The following is a 15,591-nucleotide window of genomic DNA, read 5'->3' as shown; positions in this document are numbered from 1 at the left end:
TTTGTATTAGGCAGATATTTTCTAGTGTAACATTTAATACCTTTTATGATTTTTAACTACATTTTTGAGTGATTTTCTTAAAGCTTACTCTAGGGCTTACAATATACATATTACTTACCAGAATCTACTTTAGATTTATACTAACTTAATTCCAGTAAGATATAAAAACTTTCTTCCTATTTACCCTGATCTTTCCCTACTTTCTTGGTGCTATTATTTTTATACATATTATAGCTATGCATTTCACAAACCCAACAAATGTTATAATTATTGATTTATGCTCTTCTATGTATTTGGAAGAAGTTTTAAAAAATTATTTATAAACTTAAATACTAGCCTTCTTATTTATCATGTTTGGTTCTCTTCTTTGCTTCATGTGGATTCAGTTATCTGGTATCATTTCCTTGCCCCAATAAAGCTTCATTCCCACTCCATTCTTTTACTGTATTATTGTCTAATATATTACATTTCTATATGTAGACCTCAAAATACATTTTATAGAAAGGGTTCTACTTGTTCTTAAACAAATTAAGAAGGGGAAAAATTGTAATTGTACTTTTTTTTAAGTTTATTTATTTATTTTGAGAGGTGGGAGGGGCAGAGAGAAAGAAAGAAAGAGAATCCCAAGCAGGCTCCATGCTGTCAGTACAGAGTCTGATGTGGGGCTCAGACTCACAAACCGTGAGATCATGACCTGAGCCAAAATCAACAGTCGGATACTTAAGCAACTGAGCCACCCAGGTGCCCCTGTAGTTGTACTTCGTAAAAAATAATTACCCAATTACCTTTATCAGTGCTCTTTTGTCATTTCTTATGGATTTAATTACTTTCTGGTATCATTTCCCTCTCTCTTTCCTCAGTCATGTTTATTCTTTTTTTTTTTTTCTTTAGTCATGTCTATTCTATTGATGACTCCATCAAAGGCATTTCTGTTACACAGTTTTTGATTTCTAGAATTTCCCTTTAATTCTTAAAACTTCCATCTCACTGCTTACATTACCCATCTGTTCTTGCATGTTGTGTATTTTTCCCATCAGAACTCTAAACATCTTAATTATAGTTATTTTAAAGTATTGATCTGATAAATCCAATATTCCTACCATATATGAATCTGATTATAATGCTTGGCCTTTTCAAACTGTGCCTTTTGTATTTTAGTATGCCTTGTAGTTTCTTTGTTCAAAGTTGGACATGATATCCAGTTGGACTGGGTAAAAGAAACTCCAGTGAAGAGCCTTTAGGGATGTGGTGGTAATGTGAAGGGGGAAGGGAACATTCTATAATCTTATGATTAGGTCTCAGTCTTCTAGTCATCGTGGTCCCAAATGACCTTCACGACTACTTTTCAGTCTTCCTCCCCACATCCTCACCCCATTTAGGTGAACAGGAAGGCTAGAAGGGGCTGATGTTGGGTATTTCCCTTACCCCAGAGTTGGTAAGACTTTGGTAAAATCCAGTGTGATTAGTCTCTAGCAAAAGTCTCCTTTGAGGCCAGGCTTTTGTTAAAGAGAACAAAATTTAGGGGACATATTTCAGAATAGTTAATTTTTCCTCCCCCTACTGAAATCACAAGATTTTCCTCTAATATTCACTGTAAGAACCTGGTGGGGCCCCAGGAAGTAAACCTCATAAAAGTGTGCCCCTGGCCTCGTCTCTAGGAGTTGTTAACTCAAATTAGTCCATGCTCAGTCTCCAGTAATTAGGCAATTGCCCTTTAAGCATTCCTACCTGATGTGGCTTCCAGGTGGTTTCTCCTCCAGGTAACCTGTGATCCTCTGTATTTGCGTGTCTCAAATTTTCCAGTGGTGGTTTTGTTCTGTGTCCTCAATTCTCTCATGGATCAAAGAATAGTTGTTGATTTTCAGTTTTTTCAGCTTATCCTTTGTGTGAGGATGGGAGGTGTGACTTCCAAGGTTCCTATCTGTTGGACCGGAAACTGAAATCCCCTATGCAGTTTTTAAAGAAACTGCCAAAGAATTTTCCAGACCACTTGTACCATTTTACATTATACCAGCAATGTGTTTGAGATCTAGTTTCTCCACATCTTTGCCAGCATTTGGAATTGTCCCTTTTTTATTTTAGCTGTTCTAATAAATGTGTAGTGATTTCTCAGTGTAGTCTAAATTTGTATTTCCCTAATGACTAGTGATGTCAATCATTCTTTTCAGGTGCCTGTTTGCCATTCATATACCCTCTCCAGTGAAATGTCACTTTATGTCTTTTGACCATTTTCTGATTGGATTGTTTGCTTTTTTACAATTGAGTTTTTGGAGCTCTTTATATATTCTAGATATGAGTCTTTTAGCAGATATGTGGTCGACAAATATTTTCTCTCAGTCTGGAGAGGTATTTTCTTAACATGTTCTGATGGTATCAATGCAATCATCAGGTTAAGACTTTGGAGACTGATTAGTAGTATTATAAGCAAAACCAAAACTCTTATCAGCCTGTGATCAGTATTATTTTTCTACATAGGTTTGACATAAAATCACTGTGTGATGTTACTTTGACTTTTATCAAAAGTATCTGTCATCACATTGCTCGCATCCAGGCTTCTGCAGGTCTGAGATTTTCTTCCCACTGAATATGTAGCAAGAATTCCAGTGGATGGCATTTTTGTCAAAAAGAAAAAAAGAAAGAAAGAAAGAATCCACTTAGGTTGTCTTAGTCTTAGTCTTAAGGATTTCTGGATTTCGTCCTTGGAGGAGGTCAGGATCTTCCCAAGGCCTGGGTCCTCGAATATTCTTCCAGTCATCAAAAGTGGAGTCCTTTATTTTCTATAAAGCCACAAAAATTAAAGCATATATATTAGTGTAGGAGGCATGTAGCTTTGATTAGGACATCACTGATTCATCAATGAATAAATGAGTGGAAAAAATCCAATTTTAGCAAATCAACTGCATATCACGCATAATAATTGAAATGGCATATCTCTTAGGGTTTGGAAGTTTTCTCGCTTGCTAGTCATGTTAATTAGACTATCTTTCCCCCCCATCAGAATAAAATTATCAAATTATAGAGGGTCTACATGCTTTATTTCTGAGAATACAAAGAAAGGGAAGAAGCTGGGAAAACAAAAATCCAACTCCGAAGGTTAAACGAACATAATAATGACTAGCATGGGTTAGCATGGGTAATGGTAGTAAGAGGGGAAAAACAAAGGTAGAGACCCTAATGCCTGCTAGAAGGAAGAAAAAAGGCCAAGATGATTTGTCCCGCACATGAGAAATGAGCCTGAGCCAGAGAATGAAAAGACATTCCCCAGAGCTGCCATGAGCCAATCCCTTTCAGTCAGTAAAACTAGTTTCAACCAGTCTGGATCACTGTACCTTCAGTGAGTGTGAAGTATCTCTCAGCACAGAGATAGGATAAAGGGAAGAATATAAAGGTTTCTTCACCCTTCAACACCACTCTGACAAGTTTTCTACAACTGCTTTACCTGTTCTCGAATTACTGCTGAAATAATATAGAAAAAGAGACTCACAGAACACAGAATAGCTTATATCCAAAGATAAGGAAAATGACGTAAATTTACATGGACCCTTGTAACAAAAATAAAAAGGAGCATTTCTCTTTTACTAAGAAGCTGTATAACCCTGGGGCACCTGGGTGGCTCAGTCAGTCAAGCATCCGACTTTGGCTCAGGTCACGATCTCGCAGTTCACGATTTCGAGCCCCGCATCAGGCTCTGTGCTGACAGCTCAGCGCCTGGAGTCTGCTTTGGATTCTGCGTTTCCCTCCTCTCTGCCTGTCCCCCACTCACACTGTCTCTCTCTCTCTCTCTCTGTCAAAAATAAACATTAAAAAATAAAAAATAAAAAAAGAAGCTGTATAACCTTGGACAAGTGATTTAAGCTGTCTGGGCACTATTCCCTCCTAAGTAATAATAAAAAGGCTTGACCAAATGGTCTACATGGTTTCTTCAGTTCTCAAATTCTATGATTGCCAAAATAAGTAAAGGAAAATTTATCCCCAGACAAACCCTCCAGAGCCATCACTACTGACATAGTGCTTATAGACTGAGAAGGAGCAAGTTACAGGTTTTGAAAAACTAGTAGGGAAGCAGAGAACTGAACCACTCTCTAAATTTCACTTATAGGATGTCTGTATTAAATATATGTGGATGAACAAGACTGTACTAATTTAAGGTGCAGGAGAGTAAATTATTTTAAAGTTTAGTTATGAAATGATTCAGTTACAAAAAGGTCTGAAGAAAGAATAATGGCCTCTACCCAGATAACGTAAGATATACGCTCAAGAGAACTGAAGCATAATTCTTCGATGGGATGCAAGTTGGTAGAACAACTTCACGCGAGAGGGTTCCAAGTCTTCAAAGATCTTTGGTGAATGAGTCTCTGTGGAATTCTGCAAAACATGTACGGTCACTGAAGACTACACCGTACACGTGGTGGGCAAGACCACTTACGGCTTACCACTTAACCAACTGCTACAGAACTGAGTACGGAACGGAATCAAGAAGAAAGCAGTGTCAATACTGATTTTCAGCCCTGCTGGTGTGGGACCTCTCTTTAACACCGAGTTGCTCCTTTGGCATACAGCTGAGGCACCAAAAGCTAGTCTTTAGAAATAAGGATCATGCCAAGAGGAAGACCCGCGTTAGACTCAGTCCAACAGAGCTTAAGGCCAAGCTCTGACAAGATCCTCTGGGGAGGCAATTTGGAGAATGAGTCTCATATGGTTACAGCAGTTTAGGAAACACCAAAGTCTTTCCACAGATCCTCCCTCAAAAAGACAAAACCGAGCTCAAAGTGATCAGCCAATAATTGAAGTGCCTGCTAAAATGAGAGTCAACGTTCTTCAATGTATTATTTATAATGCTCACCTTTCAAGCAAAAATGATCAAACATACAAAGAAATGGGAAAATACGACCCACAGTCAAAAAAACGAACGGACTCCAAGAAATGGAGCACACCCTCCTCACCACATCCTATATTAAACACTTTGGTTTCTGATCAGATGGGTGGAAAATGACACCTCATTATAACTTTAACATTCCTGTAAGTTTAGTACCTCTTTATATGTCTAAGAATGATATTTATTTCCTTTTCTCTGTAGTCTTTACACGCTTTGCCCATGTTCCTACTGCCCACCTAAATTGTTAAACTTTTCCGTATTGATCTGCAGACGCTCTTCATATTTTTTTTTTTTAATTTTTTTTTTTTCAATTTTTTTTTTTTTCAACCTTTATTTATTTTTGGGACAGAGAGAGACAGAGCATGAACGGGGGAGGGGCAGAGAGAGAGGGAGACACAGAATCGGAAACAGGCTCCAGGCTCCGAGCCATCAGCCCAGAGCCCGACGCGGGGCTCGAACTCACGGACCGCGAGATCGTGACCTGGCTGAAGTCGGACGCCTAACCGACTGCGCCACCCAGGCGCCCCAATATTTAAATTAATTCATCATGATAAGATAAACAACAGTTTTAGGATGTCTAATTTAACCAGTGACTTTATATACATTTTTTAAGCCTGAACTTTTGAATTTTTATATATAAACTCATCAATCTTTCCCTGTAAAGCTTTGGAATTTTGTATCACATTTAAATCAGCTTTTCTGACTCAAGACCACAGAAAAGAATCTCCGTTTTTTTTTCTCCTAGTATTTTTAGCATTGCTTTTTTACTTTTAAATTCTTGTTCCATCTAGAATTCATCCATTTATAGTATATGAAATATAGATCCATCCTTATTTTCTTTCCAAATGACTACATAGTTAGTTGCCCCGATACCATACTGTTTAAGGTAAATAATTTTCTTCTGCACTGGTAATCATTTCCGTTAACTTTAAGAGAGAGCGAATCAGTCACTGACTGGGAAGACGGTTACAAAAGAGAGGCTGTATTAACATACAATACATATTAACGTATGTACCTCATACTCTGATTCCAATGACACTTTATTCATTTTCAGCTTTTTTTCTAATTCAGGATCAATCTGTAGAAAAGAAAGTAAGTTGTTCAAGTCTCTTACATTCAACCGTGAATGTAAAAAGTTATATAAGGGATGGCTGGGGTGGTGTGGCAGATGACAAACACGCGACAAAATCTCTCACACCCGATCGCGTCATGCCAGCTAACATACTACCACCACTACTGTAATTATCAGCAGCCTGTATTCGCCAGCACTCTTCATATGCCAGGCATTCTGACATACATTATCTCTTGTAATCCTCACCGAAACTTATGAGATAATTATTATGATGATGATCACAAGTGAAGATAATGGGACACAAGGAGTTCGAATCACTTGTTGAAGAGGAAGAAACTGGCTTTGAAACTTGGCCCTCTGCCTCCAGAGTCCACGCTGTTAACAACCACCCTAAATGATAAATAACATAAAATACAAACAAAATAACATAAAAATACTAATAAATATAGTGCTGCTCTTGAAAACAAAAAATAAGACCTTCAATACACCTGAAATAAAGAAGCATCAAAGAAAAAATTCAACAGGAGTCCACAGTAGTAAACAGGAGCTGATGCCATGTTACCTATGCGTGGCAAAGTGTTGAGGAAAGAAGGATGTGATCACTGAAATTGATAAACAAACAACAGAACCCAAATTAAAATAAATGGAATAGCAGAATAGTAACTGAACACAGCTTAAGACCATTAATACACTAGGGTGCCTGGGTGGCTCAGTTGATTGAGTGTCCGACTTCAGCTCAGGTCATGATCCCAAGGTCATGAGATCGAGCCCTGTGTCAGGCTCCACATTGAAGGTGGAGCCTGCTTGGGATTCTCTGTCTCCCTCTCTGTCTCTCTGCCTTTTCCCCCACTCATGCTCTCTCTTTCTCAAAATAAATAAACTTAATTAAAAAAAAAAAAAAAGACCATTAATACACTAGAAATACCATTAGAATAATGCACAAGAATTGGGATGAAGGAAAGAAAAGGCCTATGATGAAAGCTACATCTAAAAGCCCCAATATAGTTCTGTTAGGGATTTCAGAATTAGAGAACAGAGAGAATGGAGGAAGGGATATAATTAAATAACTGACCAGTAATTAACTGAGTAATATTTAGAAAAGCATGAGTCCTCAGCCTGAAACAACACAAGAAAAAATAACCACAACAAAACAAAAACAGCCTATTCTTAATTGAGTAATAGTAAAGTGTTAGAATATTAAGAATAGGGGCGCCTGGGTGGCTTAGTCTGACTGAGTGTCTGACTTCAGCTCAGGTCATGATCTTGCGTTCAGTGGAGTTCAAGCCCTATGTCAGGCTTTGTGCTGACAGCTCAGAGCCTGGAGCCTGCTTCGGATTCTGTGTCTCCTTCTCTCTCTGCCCCTCCCCAACTTGTGCTCTCTCTCTCAAAAATAAATAAACATTAAAAAAAATAATACAGTCATTTGGCTTTCTCTTTCAGTGATGTTTGGACCATGCTGGCATTGGTATTGTAATTGTTCTCATTCTCATTATCTAAATCTTAGAAAACATGATCACAACATGAACAATGTTAAGAATTAAACTAGCTCTATTTCAAAGGAAAAAGAAAGACTTAATATTCAGGATTATAATGCACTTATATGCACACTTAGGTCATATTACTTGGAGCGATGCAACAATGGATGGTCCATTATTGTAGTTCCATGGTTGTTAGTATTAACAGTCAGGAGAACCACCACCACTAAGAATGGCGATAAGGTAGATAAGGGGTGTCTGGGTGGCTCAGGTCAAAATCTCACAGTTCGTGAGTCTGGGTTCTCTGCATCTGGCTCTCTGCGTTCCGCTCTCTGCATCCAGTTCTCTACTGGTGTCAGCACAGAGCCCATTTCGGATCCCACTTCAGATCCTCTATTCCCCTTTCTCTCTGCCCCTCCCCCATTTGTGCTCGGTCTCTCTCAAAATAAATAAGTAACCTTAAAAAAAACAAAAGAATGGCATAAACTATGCCCTATGTATTTCACACTAGAATTGAAAGCTAGTGCTTTCAGTTCATTTTTTTAGCCCACCTCTTGGATTCTGTACTTTCCTTTCCACTTTCCTTACCAATGACTGAAAAGCAGGAGTTTCTGTGTTCTGGGATGCCAGACTTTCAGTACTAAAATCAGGACATTTCCAGGCAAACTAAGATGGCCAGTCACTCCAAATCAATACTGTCTTTCTCCACCCTTCTCAACACTTCTCAGCTGAACTTATCCTAGTCTTTCTCAACAACATTTGTACTCTCAACCTCAGACTTGATCCCCCCCTTAATCTCAGCAATTATGTCCTTTTGACTCCCCCTTGCTCTTGGTCTCTCAACCCTAATAACCCCAGTTAACCTCAATGAATCATCCTGTTAATCCCTCTCACATTCCGTCCACCTTATCCTCTTTATCTTGTCTGAACTCAATCTCACCCAAACACTGACTCTTGACTTCATCTGAGTTTGACTTCTGAACATCAACCAACCTGGACTTCTCAATCTCAGGTCTTGTCCTCTGATCCTTCTCACTTGAACTCTGTCCACTCAGCCTCCTCCCATAGACCTTGACCAACTGCATCCTCTCAACCTTGTTCTCGTCAACCAACCTTGTCCTCTCAATTGCAATGAACCTCATTCTATTTCACCTTTCTTCTCTTTACTTTAAGCCCATCTTCTAAACTTCTCCTATTAATCCAATCTCTCTCATTCTCTCTCCTTAACTCGGTGAATGGCATCACCATTTATCCAGTCCACAAAACCAAAACCTCAAGCTGTGCAAGACTTATTCATTTTTTTATATTATATACATCACATTAGTCATCAAATACTATCAATTAGCTGCTAAAAAATTTTTTTCTGGAACCCATTTATTTCTAACTTCATTGCAAATATTTTATTTCAAGTTTCATTACTGTCCATGTGTACTACTGCCAAAGCACCCTAACAGGTCTCATCTCTCCCCTTCCACCTTGCTCAATCCCCATCCATCTTGTCCCATCCATGGCCAGAGGGATTTCTAAAATGAACATCTGACGATATGCCCAATACTCCTCCTGTGTCATAGAATATCATTTTCAGCATTTAGCTAACACTCATCCAATTTTTTTTTAAGTTTATTTTGAGAGAGAGAGAGCACGCACACGTGCTCAAGGGAAGGGAAGAAAGAGAGGGAAAGAGAGAATCCCAAACAGGCTCTATTCTGTCAGCATGTGGAGCCCCACATGGGGCTCCAACCCACAAACACTGAGATCTATGAGATCTGTGAGAAACTGTGAGATCATGACCTGGGCTGAAATCAAGAGTCAGACTGAGCTGCCCAGGTGACCCAACACTTACTCATTCGTAGGGTCGTAATTCAAAGGTTAATGCCTCTAGCAAACCTTCTGTGATACCCCTTTCCCAAGTCTAAATTGTATGTCTCTAGTAATGTTTTATGCAAAACTCTAATATAGCATTTTACTGGGCAATGATGTAATTTGTTTGACTACATTTTTTTTTTTAATTTTTTTTTTTAACATTTATTTATTTTTGAGACAGAGAGAGACAGAGCATGAACGGGGGAGGGTCAGAGAGAGGGAGACACAGAATCCGAAACAGGCTCCGGGCTCTGAGCTGTCAGCACAGAGCCCGACGCGGGGCTCGAACTCACGCACCGCGAGATCGTGACCCAAGCCAAAGTCGGCCGCTTAACCAACTGAGCCACCCAGGCACCCCTGAGTACATTTTTATACTGGATGTCTTCCAGCCTAAATTATGCCACAAGCTTTGTAAGAACTAATTTCTTGAATCTTTATCTATAGGATCTGCCACATGATAAATACATATAACAAATATTCAATTATTTTTCAAATACGTATAGTCATCCCACTTCCAAAAGTCAGATTATTATAACTTTCATCTTAAAGGGAAAGGGAAAAAAATTCCTTAATAAAATAAGTAGGATGCTAACAGACACTTTTTAATACAGTTGATAATTGCTCTATTACCCCACAGAAATCACACATTCTTTTTAAATTTAATATTTACTCTAATATCTAATATCTTTAAGACTAGTTGGAATTGGCATTTCTCTTAAATCATAAAATTAACTGAGAAAACTAAATAGGCCTTTACTCTTTATTTTCCTATCGATAATTATTAATTAATATTATATATTATATATATTTCATTAGCAGACCTCAGTAATATTGGTAGTAAATCATATATATATTTCATCACACATATATATTTATATTTATATATAATATGAATATTAAATATGTTATATATATTTATCATATATAAATAACTTGGAAAAAACTCAAATATCACAAATGGCCACAAACAAAAACTACATACTTCTGAAAGAATTAACCAGGGTTCTTATGTAACACTTGGCTTGAATTTTTAAGTAACCGTGTAATCACAGAAGGTGAAAATCCTAACACTACCTCGAAATATCATGTAACCTTAGGCAAGTTACTTAAGTTCTCTGAACCTCAGCTTCCTCAACTGTAAATTTCATATATATATATATATATATATGCATATATATGCATATATATATATACACACACACATATATAATTTATTATTTATAATGAAAATAATTTTTTTTTTTAATTTTTTTTTTCAACGTTTATTTATTTTTGGGACAGAGAGAGACAGAGCATGAATGGGGGAGGGGCAGAGAGAGAGGGAGACACAGAATCGGAAACAGGCTCCAGGCTCTGAGCCATCAGCCCAGAGCCTGACGCGGGGCTCGAACTCCCGGACCGCGAGATCGTGACCTGGCTGAAGTCGGACGCTTAACCGACTGCGCCACCCAGGCGCCCCAATGAAAATAATTTTCTTTTGCTGTTAGTATATCAGTTTATATATCCATATAATTTATAAAATTACTGGTATTAATATGAAATGGAGTAATAAAATGGGAGTGAAACTGTCCCACATTCTTCAGTCCCTCCTAAATCCTAAAAACAACTACACCAGAGTTCATTTTATTGGAGAATACAGTATTGTAAATTTTCCAATGATGAAGAAGATTACTAAATTCTTTACATTTCATGATTCATTTCCAGATCATCACTCATGTTGTCTTACAGAATAAGGAAAAGTCCAAAGATTATATGGCCACCTTGAAAAGCAAGACAAGGGGCGCCTGGGTGGCGCAGTCGGGTAAGCGTCCGACTTCAGCCAGGTCACGATCTCGCGGTCCGTGAGTTCGAGCCCCGCGTCGGGCTCTGGGCTGATGGCTCAGAGCCTGGAGCCTGTTTCCGATTCTGTGTCTCCCTCTCTCTCTGCCCCTCGCCCGTTCATGCTCTGTCTCTCTCTGTCCCAAAAATAAATAAACGTTGAAAAAAAAAAATTAAAAAAAGAAAAGCAAGACAAAACTCAGACTGTTTAACACTGCATATACACATGTAAACCAGAACATACATATACACAGACACATGCTGAACACCAATTACAGTCCTTACTTTAATTTTCACAGCATCGTAGCGGATTTGTGAAAACTCACGAAGACCAAAAGAACCTCCAACAATCAGCACCTAAAACAAAGAAAGGAAACAATGAAACAAAATAGAAGCGCAAAATTCAGTCTAGCTATAGATTATTTACCTAAATGCCAACAGTGACCGCTTATATGAAATCCGATAGATTATTTTTCCTGGTGAGTTGCCATTCATCTGTTCAGAGTAAGTGCAGTATATACCATTACAAGAAAACATTTTAGCCTGTTACCAAATACCAGAATCAGTACCCCATACCTTCACTCGACCTGGTTTGGACAAGAAGGGAAGGAAAGTAGCATTAACATACACCTGGTATTCCAAGTCCTCTTCCGTATGTTGTTGAATAAAGATCCTAGGAAGCATTAATACTTATCCAAGAAAGGAAATAATTTCAGCTTGAAGATAAATGTAGTACAGTAATTACGGCATATTTGACTGATACTCGATGAAAAGGATGTATCTTTTGAGGTCTTTCCAGTAGTGCTGGGTTTCACAGCACTGAATTCAACATGTTCCTCTTCAGTATTATTTATATGTTTAGGATTCATATTTTGAAACATGGTCCTCTAGGTCCAGTATAGACATAGAGACAAATATAGAGTAACATGTTTGGGGGAAAGGCTACTATGGTACTTTCCATTCCAAGAAATAAAACAAAACAGGAAACCTCTAACTAAGTATCTAGAAGGTACCTCAACACTAGTGGTTTTAAGATCCGGCTTTGGTGATTTTGAAAAATAAGAAACAAAATCATACTGGCATTCACTGGCACATGCAGGTGACCTCAGGTTAGTGGCCACAATCACAATGCTTCTGAATGGATCTCCTTTTTGGGGCAGAGGAATCTATAGAGAGGATGGTTTTTACACATGCCCTGTGATCTACACAAATATAATTACTACACCACCTTTTAAGGCGGTTTTCTTTAAACTTTTTTTAAGGTCACTTCTCTCCTTTTGTTCTGCTAAAATGCACAAAGCTGGTATCTTCACCTACACCAACACCTATTCATTCCAAAGTAATAAACTATTATGTATTTAAAACAAAGTGGCTTTTGTCCACATGCTGTACCGAAATTGTTTCATTTACTATGACATCAAGACTTGCTGAAGCAAAATAACTTGCCAAGGTGGATCAGCAAGTAAGAGGGGTTGTTGGGCTGGATTCCAATTCTGGTTGGTGTTATGTCAACCTCAACCTGTATCTTCAAAGATGAATGAGATCTTCAGGGAACTCAGTGTAGGGCTGTAGACAAACATATAAACACCACAACTACTTTCAATGTGCCTTAAAATTATCAATTATAATTTAGCGACCTTTTGAAAGCTGTTACAGTGTGGCAGGTACGGTGCTTAACCACTCAATTCACAAGGTTTTACTGAACTCCTAACAACAACCCGGGAAGAATTAAACCAGTTCACAAACCAGGAAGCTGAAATATAGAGATGCCCGAAATTGTACAGTTAAAGTAAATACATCTATTTCGACGATCCACAGCATCGTCAAAGGGTAGCAACAGGTTAACAAGGTAAGTTTAGTAATCACCCAGTGCTGGAATAAAAGCTGGTTCTGACCTCGCTCTCTGAAGCACATCCTGGTAACTCTTAGGGAGGGTAAAAGATCCCACTACCGGCGGGGGCAGAAGTCTAAGACTGCCTAGAAGCCTCTTCTTAGCCCAGGTTGCAGCTCCCCGACGGCCGCATCACAGACCCTCGCAGCCAGGATCCTGCCCACCTCGAGGCTCCACCCCTTTCGGAATCCGGACCCACCCCTTCCGGAATGCCGCCCCACACGTTTTCCTCCCTGCGCTCACCAGCATGGGGACTCCGTAGCGAAGGGTCTTGTTCTTGCGCAGGGCGCGCATCACCGCTTGTGTAGACATGACTGAACTCTCCGACGCGCTTGGACGTCTAGCTCAACAGGCCCAGTGCGGCCTCCCGAATGTCGGCAGCTCCAGCTCCCTCCCCACGAGGAAGTCCTTCGCTCGCCTCCTTTCCTTGGCCTCCCGATACTCGGTCCTCCTTTGATAGGCCTCCTCCAGGCAAAAGCAGTCGATGCGTCGTAACACGCTAGCGCGTCCGGGCGGAAATTCGAGTGTCGGCGGTTTGGTTCCGGCACTCTGGTTTGCAATCGGGACTCCGGCGCGTAACCCTGTCTGTAGTCATCAGCAAATGATGTCGAAACCCATACCTCCCACGTTTGGGGTCTTAGCCAACGTCTTCTTACCTTCCCAAGCATATAGCCGCTCTATAAAGTCAGCTAACCAAAAAGAAAAAAAAAAAATTGAAGCTAGTACTACAGTTTCTTGTACTCTGGCTATTTGTAGGATGGGGAGTTTACCGGCTTGATAGAGATTTTTAGAAATAAATAAACCGCCACGAAAGGGTAGGTTGAGTGGCAATCAGTGTAGTACCTTGCTATCACTGAACATTTAATGCTAGTACTTTTACTGCCAGATAGCCTGTAATCTTCAGCCGTTTATGAATGTCCATTTTCCAATCACTCCGCAACCCTCCGGCACACATTTTTGCAGGTCATTCGAAGGTTCGAAGACAACAGCAATGAAAAAAATAACAATCCCTGTCTTAAAGAAGCTGGCAGTTTAATGGGCAAACAAATGAACGTGCCTTAAGTACGACGGTTGCTTAGGAAACAGCTCCCACGTGCCATTTGCCAGGTGAGTCAGAGAAAAAGCCTCACCTACCGAGTACTATTTGAGATGCCATAACAGTATAAAATACAGGTGACACGGAGTAACATTTCCCAGGCTAGCCCTGAAATCTTTCCATCTGCCCCTGCCTCTAGTGCCACCGAAACGTTCGTAGTTGAATCCTTTGTTATCTTTCCACATGCTGAAGTCACCCCTGAGTGGTCTTCAGAAGAGAAATACCAGCTCTGCCTTTCAGCTGCTCTGATAATAGGCCCATGGGGTCAAATATGATAAAACAAACAGAACCCGATTGGTGGTTCTCAAGTCTGTCTTCCACACTGCTGAATCAAAAAGCATAAACAATGAGATTCTCTTAGTTGGCTTTGTTCTTTGCCTACAGTAGTGACTCCAGTTTTCTTAGCAAGGAACTTCAGGCCCTTTGTAATATAGTATGACTTTGGCCTGCATTTTCTACTGCTCTTCTTCACTCACTCCATACTCCATCTTGGAAGAGAGATTATTCCATGAGTATTGCATGAACTTCCACATCTTCAAAATGCAGTTTCAGGGACACCAGTAAGCCTCCCTTACTCCACAGGCAATATAAATTCTTCCCTCCTCAGAGCTGGAGTAGCCTTTGACTAATACATATCACACAGCACTATCACACTGTATTACCAGTCTTAGTGTATGAAGTCATTGTTGCTCTGAATAGCATAAAAGCAAAATGAAAACAGGAGAGAAGGAAGGATACTTCAGAGTTTGAATTTGAACCTCGGGATTTACTTTTTGGTTCTGAGGCTGCGGAAATTAGTCAAACCTCTCCACCCCCTTTTCCCTAAAGAAGCATCACATGAACTGATCCAAGGGAGAGTTTGAAGTGATCAGGACAAGCTTTATTAAAGGGAGACTGAAAATTCCTCACCCCTATTTCTCCAATCTTCTATCACCCCAATCTGTCCAAGGAAGAAACTTCTTGCAAACTGGGGAGCATTTAGCCTGAGAGGTTAAGTCAAACTACCCAGTGGGGAGTGCTGGGGAAAAACTATGTAGATTCATGGGAAAGAGTCTGGAACAGTTATAGAATGCAGGAGAATTTAGGATTGAAGGAATGGCCTTATAAACAATGTTGCTATGTTTTATGAATAGGGTCTCCTTCAATTTTGTTGTACTTTGTGATTTTGTTGTACTTTATTTTGAATTGTTTGACTTTTGCTGTTTGTTGTATATTTGTTCATTTAATTCATCTCTCTGCAGAGAAGGAACCAGATAGGGCCATGAGATTTCTTACAGGATGTATTGTGAAGTATGCAAATTTTGCATATAGCTTTCCTTCTTTCCTCATTCACTTCCTTTCAATATTTCAGAACTCATAGAGCATCCAGGTTAGTTCCGTATTATTTCTCCCACTTTCCCTCATATCCTAGATGTGAAGGGCACTCCTCTAAAGTCCAGGCCTTTTCTTACCTTCTCACTATATAAAACCTCTCCCTACTGGATCAGACATCAGTAAATG

The 15,591-nt window shown here is 39.4% G+C and overlaps 1 protein-coding gene across 4 annotated transcripts in view; it reads right to left on the bottom strand.

Annotated features, from left to right (window-relative positions):
* COX16 (cytochrome c oxidase assembly factor COX16) overlaps positions 1–13,375 on the bottom strand; it is a 37,346-nt gene extending 23,971 nt beyond the window's left edge. For 2 of the 4 annotated variants that reach the window (XR_015252221.1, XR_015252220.1), the window contains exons 1-3: positions 13,239–13,375; positions 11,390–11,461; positions 5,892–5,954 (exon numbers count right to left, since the gene is read on the bottom strand). Coding sequence is in view for 2 of the 4 variants with exons in the window: in XM_025920071.2 (XP_025775856.1) it covers positions 2,655–2,777; positions 5,892–5,954; positions 11,390–11,461; positions 13,239–13,307 (327 nt within the window). In the remaining 2 variants the exon portion in view is untranslated. Of the gene's footprint in view, positions 1–2,437; positions 2,778–5,891; positions 5,955–11,389; positions 11,462–13,238 lie in introns of those variants that run through there. The other 2 variants (XM_025920071.2, XM_025920072.2) reach the window with 2 other exon arrangements.
* Between the last annotated feature and the right edge of the window lie 2,216 nt (positions 13,376–15,591).

Source organism: Puma concolor, chromosome B3 (genome assembly GCF_028749965.1).
Source record: "Puma concolor isolate L17-30 chromosome B3, mPumCon1.1.hap2, whole genome shotgun sequence".
NCBI lineage: Eukaryota > Metazoa > Chordata > Mammalia > Carnivora > Felidae > Puma > Puma concolor.
Note: the sequence above shows the minus strand (reverse complement) of the source record. Positions and strands in the feature narration are given on the sequence as shown.